Below are 10,847 nucleotides of genomic sequence, written 5' to 3' on the forward strand. Positions count from 1 at the left end.
AAGGATTGAAAGAAGCTACGAAAAGCTGCAATCCCGAGAGTGCATAAAAATTTCCGCGCAGAATAACTTTTGCACACTAAAACAGCCATAACTTCTTCGTTAAAATAGATATGGACGAACCATGAAAAGTTCTGAAAACTAGACTCATAGAGCTTTCTAATGATATAAAGTTCACTGTCTGGTTCGTCCGGAGATGTTCACAAAGCTCAAACGAAGTTGACTGTCCAGAAGGGACAGATTGCTGTTTTTCGCAGATTTGACATGTGCGAAGCTGTGAAGCTTGCAGGTGGCGTGTAGACTTTTGCCTTAGCCAAAAGTGACGTGTGTATGATCAAAACCAAGTCCTTTTGATCGTTCTAAGGTCGTAAACTTCATGACTAGTTAGCGAAAGCTCCCTAACATGAACATAAACTAACTCAGAGGACCTAGAGGATCCGATCATGTTGATAATTTTCCAGCTTTGATAAGTCTTCAACGTCTTTTGCAAGACGGCAATTGGTTTAATAGCGTAGGCGGATCCAAAATCAAAAGCTTTCGGTAACTCCAAGTCAGTATGACCAGGCATGTCCGTGGAGGGTCGGTAGTGCGAGGCACACTTAAAACCACTATCTCCTTAATTTCGGACAATTCTAAGACATCACACTGAGCTTGGATGAGCCTAGTTGAACAATTGATGATGAAAAATCCGCTATAGGGTAGAAGACTTAACCGGAAACACGTGGGCGATCCTCCTTGAGGATGCAGTGCCATGAGTCACATTCAAAAGAAGGGACCAAAATCGGCACAATATGCCATGTTTCTAAAGACGATGTAAGTGTTCATCTTGATTGTAAATCAATATGAACCATAAGAGGAGAATATTTTCACTTCGAAAAAATTCTCAAGGCATTCATTATTGCTAATGTGAGTACATCGAGGTCTCAAATAGACAAACGACGTCAATACAACGCCTTAGTACATAAAGCTTGGAACGAAAATCAATGTCTAGCCGATGACGTCAAAGTCATGGGTAGCTAGAGCAGGATCCGAATCTTTGAAATTCGCGATCATGAGGATGATGTTCTTGTCCTCATATTGATTTTCCGTACCTTTTTGTATTCATTCACAATTTGAAGGAGCTTGACAATCTTGAACCAGTGATCCGAAGATCCACAACGGTTGCATTAATGTCATGAGCTGACGTGAGTAGTTTTGACAAAATGGTGTCTAGACCGGGAGTGTCGCTATTAGAGCCGGCAACACCTCCCCCTCTTTTCTAGACATCGACACGACGTTTTCTACCGTTGCCATGACCCATATTGTTGTCCCCACATTAGGGGATAATCCCAAATAAGTTTATCACATTAGCGTATATACAATTCCTGTTTGTATGATCAAAATCAAGTCTCGTTGGTAATTCCACACAACTTGGAGGACCTAGAGAACTTGATGATGATCGAATCCGCTAAAGATTATGGATCATGATGCCACAAAAGATCATCGACAATATGTAGTCAATTAAGGTGGTAAGGAATCCACTTGACTAATAACTCAACAAGTAGAGTTATATGAACGTTTCGAGAAACGCTCCATGAGTGCATTCCACAATATTTTGTGGTCATTACTTTTTGCACAGATTGCCATTGAAGGCTTTTGTCGATGTGACGCGTCAAAGACTTTGAGCGCATGAGATGTGAAATCTCGGCATCTAGGCTTGTTAGCCTGGGAGTCAAAACATGTGGTTTAATCCTTTCCAATGAAAGGTTCCACAGATACCAAGCGAAGATCCGCCTTAGGCATCTAGTACGTCAAAACTCAAAGGAGCAGAATGTTACATTGCTTTTGCATACAAAACCAAGCTGTTATGAGACTCGATAGAGGTCACAAACGATGCTTTTAATGGTTTGTCCTTCGGATTGATCATACACAATCCGGAAAAGCCGCGAATTGATCAAACACAATTCGGAAAAAGGCCTCGGATTGATCAAACACAATCCGGTGAAAGGTCGGGGTTGATCAAACACAACCCGAACAAAGAAACAAGAGTGATCAAACACACTCTTGACCCTCGAATAAAATTCCGGGATTTGGGTACCTGCACGCACAAAATCCCAAGCATAGAATGGAGATGGAGAAGGGAGAAAAGGATTTTATCCTCCCCGAGTTATTGAACTTGGAAAAGTTTAAGGTTTCAAAAAACATACATTTCTAGAGGCTGCCGAGAGGAGAAATAACGTTTCGCCTACTTATACTTCGAATTTGGGGCTGAAAATTTGATAGGAGGAGCAGCTCTGGATGGGGAAGCTGATGTCAAAATTTCAGGTTGATCGGAGCAAGGGAAGGTGGTGAACTGGTGGTCGGTAGCGGCGGCGGTCTGGAATCTTCCGGCGGCCGGTTCGGAGACTTTCCGGCCGGTTCTCTGGGTGATACCGGCGTCGTTGGATCCGGGACGGAGAGAGCTTTCTGGGGATATAAAATTCCGGTGGAGGACAGTCGGAATTTTGGTCGGAAATCGGGAAAAACAAGGCTGCCCGATTTTAGGGTTTTGGTTTTTAGGGTTTAGAAAAAATATGGTTGGCTCTAGGGTTAGAACAAAGTGCATGATAACGTGATGAAGGATAAAGTGTAGAGACAAAGAGATAGCAAGAGAATCATCATCTTATTCATTGATAGGAGCCCTTTATATAGGGAATTACACAATACCAATATGGTAAGGATATGAATACATAGATCTAGTCTAACTACATGTCCTATTGGCATAAAGCCAAGGCACACATAGAGAATATCCTAGAACATGTACTTATTTCTAGAGTTGATGCAGCTAGTATGTCTGTGGAAGCAAGTACTTAATCCCTTATGTGAGACTCATGGCCATAGAAGTACTGCACTTTTCGACCATTCAGAGCTTGTAATGGTCTTGCATTCGTTTCTGCGGACTGCATTCAAATGACAATATGAAGTAAACAGAAATACTGAGAAGAAAAATTAAAGAACAGAAAATGAAGGAAAAAGAAATGATCAAATCGCTATAACTTAACAAAGTTAGGCTACTTACGTCATCCACGGCTTCTCGAAGCAACTCCACTTGCTCTCTTGATACAGTAGTTAACTGATGATCACAACACCAGATAATACTAAGATTTTGCTCCGGAGTTAATTAACAAGATTTTACAAATCGATGATGAAGATGTTAGTACCTCTTTGTCTACGATCCAAGTTACTCCTTCAGTGCAAGGAGGTACAGTGAGTGAGCCTTTGTACTTGTAAAAATTTGCGCTACCCTTCCTCACATTTCTTGGATCAACCACCCCTATGTGTCTCTCTTCCTTTACATTAATCAAGCTCTTGATATCTTTGCTTACCTGAAAGTTAATTAAACAACAATAGAAGAGACTGAAGATCTTTAAAAACAACCACATCATTTTGAGGTCAACAAGACGAACTAAGTGAGCTTAGCGCAGTACATAACACCAAGATATTGGGGCTTTTACCTCGGAGAGAAACTTGTCAGGCTTGCCAATTTTGTAGAGGTATGCTAACACAGCTATGTTGTTTTCGACATTTGCATCAGGAATGAGGTGAACCATATGAAGCTCCAGGTCAAATCTTTTACCGTTAATTGTATGCTCAGATGGTGAGTGCCAGTGGCCTTGAATTAGCCAGTAATCTGTGCCATTAATCTCCACGGATCCAGCATCACCTAGCTTCCACTGGATCTGTTTCACTCGTAAGTTAATACAAGATAGAAGTGGCTTAGTTCACAGTCACGTAAAAAAAAAAAATTAAGCAATTGAAATGTGAAGACACTGTTTCACTCGTATAGTAAGATAACGAGACACAATGCCCGCGCTTTGCTGCGGGTGAACCGACCTAAATTCAAGGAAACAGGAGGACATAATGGTAATTTTGCAGGGTTTCAGACTGCATGGCAGTGTTGTAAATAATCAAAAACTGAGATGACAGAATCATAAATCGCTGACCACACAGACTAATGACAGTTCCGTAAATAAAATAAAAACAGGGATAAAACCATAATTTAGGCGGTGAGGACAGAAACGTCATTTAATCATCCCAGCTAGGTACTGCTACAGTAATTGATGTTTTCCCAACTCTCAAATAGGATATTGTAAATGACTTCAGTGTGCCAATTCTTCCTTACCGAAATGTCATGGCCCCTATTCCTGATTGTTGCATTTGAAGGCTTGTACTTGAGCTTCACCTCTCCTTTGTTGGGGCGTACTTGCACGATCTCACTACGCAAATCTATTGGAGATTGCATTGTCCCATTTTTACATGCTGCCCAGTCTTCCCTAAGATCTCCCCAATGCTCTGGTCCTTTCCCACTATCTTTCAGATAATCAAATTCCGTTTCGTCCTCTGCAAGAACAATTCTTAATTAACATCAGTAATCATAAGTGAAAAGCAAACAATATCAACGTTAAGAAATACTAAGCTAGCTGTTAGTGACTCTTTTGAATATTACCAACTTCTTGAGCTGTAATAGGTGTTGGGTGCAAAATTTGAAGAAGCAGCAGCAGCAGAAACAAAGAAGTGGATATGGACTTGCTATGATTCATCATCATTATCAGCAAAAAGTGCGACTTTGTTTTTGCAACATATTCGTAACGTGCCAAGAGCTTATATATATAGGTAATATCCATGATGTTGATTGACTTGATCAAATTCGTACAAAGATAACGAAGTTGATATTCAACTTATGTTGCACGGACACTCCACCTAAGGTGGACGTCGACACGGTGCCGGACACGGCAAAATACGTGTCTGACACGCCACGTGGCGTGTCATAAAATGTTGGCTAGCGAATATGGATAAATTATTCAACATAAATCTAGTCAAACTCATTTATAAAATAAATTATAAATTGGCGGTAGGCGAGCGATAACCCGCAGTCTAGAACCTGGACAGCCTAGGCTAGGATTAGGCAGGGATTAGGCGATTTGTATTTTTTAAGATTTATTAATTAAAAATATATATTTTGTGCAATTTAATATTTGAAAACGGTGAAATATGGATAAATTATTCAACATAAATCTAGTCAAGCCTATTTATAAAATAAATTATAAATTGACGGTAGGCGGGCAATAACCCGCAGCCTAGAGCTTGGATAGCCTAGGCGAGAACTAGGCGATTTGTATTTTTTAAGATTTATTAATTGAAAAAATATATTTTATGTAATATAATATTTGAAAACGGTCAAATATGAATAAATTATTCAACATAAATTTAGTAAAACCCATTTAAAAAATAAATTATAGCTAAAATTTAGCATAATTTCCTGTAAAAGTGAGCAACAACAACAATAAACATATACACTTCTAATTTTAAACACACCATTAGCTCTTATACTCTCATACTCCCCACAATACAATAATCCCACCACAAAAAGAAAACAAAATTAGCAGGAGAGCTTAGCAGCCTAAGCGGTGTCTAGGCGGGCCAGGCGGTATTTAGGCGGGCTAGGCGGCCGCCTACAGCCTGACACAAAGGCCTGAAAGAAAAGTGAGGCTGCTTGTTGCAGCCTAGAGCCTAGACGGGACCTTTTAGAAGCTTGATTCTAGCTAATTGCACCGACATAGTTAGACTTCTCTTAGTTCTCTAGACCATGCTAGATCACTTAGCTAGCTCTAGTTGATTACACATGTTTCGTTTCATGATCATTCGATTAATCTGGCTAGCTACCCCTTGATTTCTTAGCTCTAGTAGGATCTAGAAACTTCAATGTTCCAACAATAGCAATTGTCAAACCTCCGATGTCAACTACAAGAAGTAATTTTAATTCTTCACATACAATTTATTATAATTCATTAACTTGATATACATTGTCAACAAAAGTTAGGAAATATTTAAGTTCTCCATTATCTAATTCATGTGAGAGTCAAATTTTGTTGCAGCCATCTTTTCCCAGACCGTACAAATCATGGATTTTGTCCGCATCCTTCGTAGAAGGATTATATCTTAGATCATGTACGGAATAGGACAAAATACGTGAGCATTAGAATACCACATGATTAATTTCAATTTAGGAAGATAGTTAAGTTCTCTTAACCACTCTTCTGACTTTAATCTATTAGATGATCGTTTTTTTCTTTTTCTTTTTTTTTTGAACTTAAAGACAATTTTTTCATTAAAATCAAGTAGAGGGTACAAAACGAATCGATCCGTTGCCATGCGCATAGAGGACAAACAAGATTATCTGATTCGTATGAGGATTATATTCTCAGTACAAATTGAGGTTCACAAGGAGCCTATAATCTAATATCAAATAGATCATAGGCGAAAGTTTCTAACTAAACTAGAGCAAGAAAATAAAGCTCCCCTATGTGAAAAGCATGGACCAAGAGCAATTGTTCCACAATTGAAAAACAAAGTCAAAAACTGAAATAGAAGAAATAGTAGAGCTTCACAGAACCTTCTTGCCTTCACACTAGGGCTTAGGGGCACTGCAGGTAGAGTCAGAGAAGGAGTCAGGTCCTCCTGGTTAACACTTCTTCTCGTTTTCGAATTCTTGGAACCAAAGGGACGTCCTCTCTTCTTCTTCTTGGCTTCAGCTGCACCCAGAGTCATCTCGGTTAGATCTGGTGTGAGGCCAAGTACCTTAGCCGAAAGAGTAGCAAGGAAGTCAGGTTGTTTCATCCTCTTGGTATGCACATGAGTTTCATGTGATTGCAGTAAGTCTATCAATACCTTCAGCTTCTTGGGAAAGGTCTCAGGTGATGAAGATCTGCCTCGTTTGCGCCCTTCTCCAACAATCAAGGCATCCTCAAGATCACGTTCCGATGCATTTTGGTCAGAAGTTTGATCAGGATCATTCACAGGTATAAGAGCTAGGGCATCATCTTCAGGTTCATGTGTCGGCTTCTTTAGAATGGTAGGGCGCTTATGCATCTTCTCTTTCTTTTGATCAAAGACCGAGGTAGCAATTGGTGAAGAAGGCGATACCGAACCCTGGAATTTGAAAGCTCCATGCACCAGAGCTTTGGATGCAAAGCTAATCACAGAGGCAAGGTTTGGCATGATGTCTGCATTAGAATGACCTACAGTATTGTAACCAGAGTTTGCTCGGCATTTTCCATTTTCATGGAACACCAAGCATCACAAATACTCAGACAATTTTCAAAGTAAAAATCAATCTCTTCCTCAGCATCCGTTGCTAACTTGATGATTTTAGAGTTAAGGATAGGATCAGAGAGTTTCTTCTCAACCCTAACCCTAACCCTAACCCTAACCCTAACCTTCTTTGTTCTTGTGAAAAGCTTGTCATCATATTCGATATAATGACCAGGAACAGACGCAATACCAAGAAAATTCTCAGGGATTTCATACTTAGGTGGTATGTTTTGAATACGTACCTAAAAGAATAAAGAGTCCATGGCGAAGCTCTTGATTGATTTGACGTCATCATATGGTTGGATCAGAATCGGCACCTGCTGGTACCACCAAGGTCCTCCTCGGAGAACTTTGTTCATGTCCTTGATGAGATCAAAGCTGATGATAAAGATATTATTCGGACGTTCCTAGATCTGAAATTTTCGCTCCAGGATCCATACCCTTCCACAGAACTGCTTGAGTTCCATCAAGCTTGGAGGGGTTGAGTTTAGCGGCTTCGTTATCAAGAAGGACTGCGTAACACCTCTTTTAGGAGCAGAGATGCGGTGAGAGAGATCCATAACCTTTGAATTTGCAAGAGCCAAGGACGCAGCAAAGGACTTGGTGACATCCTTGATTGATGCAGATTTGATCGACGACGAGGAGGCAAAAGATTTGCGCCAATTATGCAAAGAGGTTGCAGAGGACAAGTGATTTGGTGTTGGTGATGGAGAAGAGGAGGGGAGGATGATTTCGGGAAATTGAAAGCCATGGATGTAGTGAGATTTGGTGATGGACAGGCGGCAATATTTGGAGGAGTAGGGTTAGGGTTTGGGGAGCGCAGCAACGCTCTTAGAGTTTGGGAGATAGGCGTGTTCTCTATTACGTGCCATTACAATAATTTTTTGTGAAAAGAAAAAACATACCTATTATAACAACTTTACAATAGTCTCCTCGCACAAGAAAAAGACTACCAAAGAGAAATTTCCTATGCTTTTACTTGGTTTCATGGAAAAAAAATTGCCTATTATAACTGGACTTAGAATCTATTAGATGATTGTTTAATTAAAAGGAAACACAGTTTAAGCATTGACTTTTAGAATTTTTTTGTAAAATTGCAAATTGCAAAGATTGAGACAGCTAAGTTTTTTTTTTTTTTAATACAAGGGCTAAACGGTAGCCCTCACGCCATAATCATTAATGAAACCTCAGAATACAAGGGGGGACGTTGTGCCTAAACCCCATACTGTAAGAATACCCTAAATTAACATTAGGCATGTCTACAAAATCTATGTATTCTAACAAGCAACATTTAGTAAAAAATGCATCATTAGCTATTCCATTTGCTTTACAATTTTGGCGACATACATGAAAAATACCGCTCATGTAGAGCCATAGCCATAAGTTATAATATCTATCAGTTTTCCGGCTCTGATGCCACTGGGAATAACCAGTGACCCCAAGATTCATCTTGTCACTAGGAGGCAACAACCATTTGATAAAACAAGGAACTCGCCACCTTATCAAGACAAACATGGTATACAACGTGCGCTTTCCAAGACATAACCCACCAGTATCCAAAATCACTAGAAAACAATAAACCAAAAACCAAAAGGAGCACCTACTACTACTAGGGCGTAGCCCTCTATCAGCTAAGTTTCTTAGAACTCCTAATAATCGGGAGACCAAAAGAAAGAAAAGAAAAAAAAAACGAGAAAAACAAACAATATATGTATTTATAAATTAGTATTGGCGGCTTCTTGTCCATATTTTTTTATTGTGTTATGTTCATTTTTAATTAATGTCATCATGTTGTTTCAAGCTTCTGTTTTATTTATCTATTTAATTATAGGGTAGTGCTATAGGGCCTTAATAAGGAGAAATTTTTAGATGCTACAGGAGGACCACATGGCAGTATGACGTGGTCATACATTCCAATCAAATATTGACACATGAATTTATTACAACTAAAATATAAACTAAAGTTTTCTATTTTTTATGAAATGACCTTCATGGGTCTTTGTTGAGTTTGGACTAGGGTTTAGAGTTTAGGGTTTCGAGTTTAGGTTTAGGGTGTTGAGATATCAATCCCACATCGGGAAAAATAGGACATTGCCTATGATTTATAAGGGTTTGGGCCACTCCATCCGTTGCCAATTAGTTTTGAATGTGAAACTCAGACTACTTTATCATGGGGGTTAGGGTTTTGGGTCTAAGATTTAGGGTCTAGGGTTTATAGTTTAGGGTTTAAAAAGCAACAAACCCAAAATTGACATTGACAAAATAGCTGATGTAATTTTTTCTTAATAAAATTCATTTGTCAATATTTGATTGGAATGTGGTTTCTTAATAAAATTCATTTGTCAATATTTGATTAGAATGTAGGACCACGTCATACTGCCACATGGTTCTCCAGTAGCGAAAAGCCTAAGATTTATAGTTTTAATCCTATATGGCATATCATGTCACATAGACACATCATCAATTTAATAAATCATGTCATTTCATTCTTAGGTAAAAATATAATCTTAACTTTAATAATTAATGGACGTTACATATTAATATAGAATATTTTCTTACCTTTTTAATATGGATGCGTATATACCAAATTTAGTTAATTCGTGAATAATAATGACCAAGTTAATAATCATACCAAATTAGGATTTTATATCATAAATCAATTTCGTAAATTTATTAAAAAAAATTCTATCTTTGTGAATCGAAATTTAGTTCCATTTTAATATTTTATTTTTGTAATTTAAAATTATGATATTTATATATAAGCCATTCTGTATCGAATTTTTAAAATAAAATAAAAAATAGAAAAATCTCAATCAAATTTCTTTTAGATGATTATGTATATATACTTTATTTTAGACAAATTATATATATATTTGTAAAAAAAATAACCTGGACGAAATTGTTTTTCTTGGACAAATTATATATGTGTGTGTCTATATATATTATATATTTCATAAGAATTCGTGTTTTTGAACAAGTATATTCTTAAAAATATATATATATATATATATTCACACTATCAGGAATGATATGAAGCGGACGTCCGTCCGTTCTCCACCCTCCGGTGCCGGCGACGGCGCGCCTCCACCCCAGAACACTCCAGCAGCGTCCCCGACCACTTTCCCTCCCCGGCGAGTCCATTCTTTTCCGGTTTTCCGGCGAGATCACCCAAAACTTCAAACAAAGTCGATCTCGCCGGAAACTGGAAAAAATGGACTCGCCGGGGAGGGGAAGTGGTCGGGGACACTGTTGGAGTGTTCTGGGGTGGAGACGTGCCGTCTCCGGCGCCGAAGGATGGAGAACGAACGGACGGACGTCCGCACTTTAAGCCGAGTAACGGACGTCCGCACTTTAAGCCGAGTACGGACGTCCGCACTTTAAGCCGAGTACGGACGTCCGCTCTACATCCTTTCTGTTCACACTATATGTTACGTTCAATATATATATTCACACTATATGTTACGTTCAATCTAAGCATTATAGTGATGAAAAGAAAAAGAGAAAGAAAATGCCAGAAATATATATTTTTTAATCACAAAGAAAGACAAATCAATTTCTTCTCTTAATAAAAAGACAAAATAATCTAGAATCATTAAATTTGAAAGGATAAGATTGTATTTTTGTTTAAAAAACGACATGATCGACATAATTATATTACAGATAAGATAAAAAATTATGGAATAAAAGTCATAAATTTTAAGACTTTATTAAGACCGATAATCATTTTCTTTAATTATATA

General features: G+C 38.4%; 1 protein-coding gene across 1 annotated transcript; it reads right to left on the bottom strand.

Annotated features, from left to right (window-relative positions):
• Positions 1–2,825: 2,825 nt before the first annotated feature.
• On the bottom strand, positions 2,826–4,563 carry LOC101309642 (bifunctional monodehydroascorbate reductase and carbonic anhydrase nectarin-3-like). The gene is made up of 6 exons (XM_004300744.1): positions 4,463–4,563; positions 4,139–4,356; positions 3,471–3,695; positions 3,177–3,341; positions 3,035–3,088; positions 2,826–2,915 (listed from the first exon to the last, which is right to left on the bottom strand). Exons 1-6 carry the CDS (start codon positions 4,560–4,562, stop codon positions 2,826–2,828), a joined length of 852 nt encoding a protein of 283 aa, XP_004300792.1. The 5' UTR covers position 4,563.
• Positions 4,564–10,847: the final 6,284 nt, after the last annotated feature.

The sequence above is a fragment of the Fragaria vesca genome, linkage group LG5 (assembly GCF_000184155.1).
Source record: "Fragaria vesca subsp. vesca linkage group LG5, FraVesHawaii_1.0, whole genome shotgun sequence".
In the NCBI taxonomy this organism is placed as follows: Eukaryota; Viridiplantae; Streptophyta; class Magnoliopsida; order Rosales; family Rosaceae; genus Fragaria; species Fragaria vesca.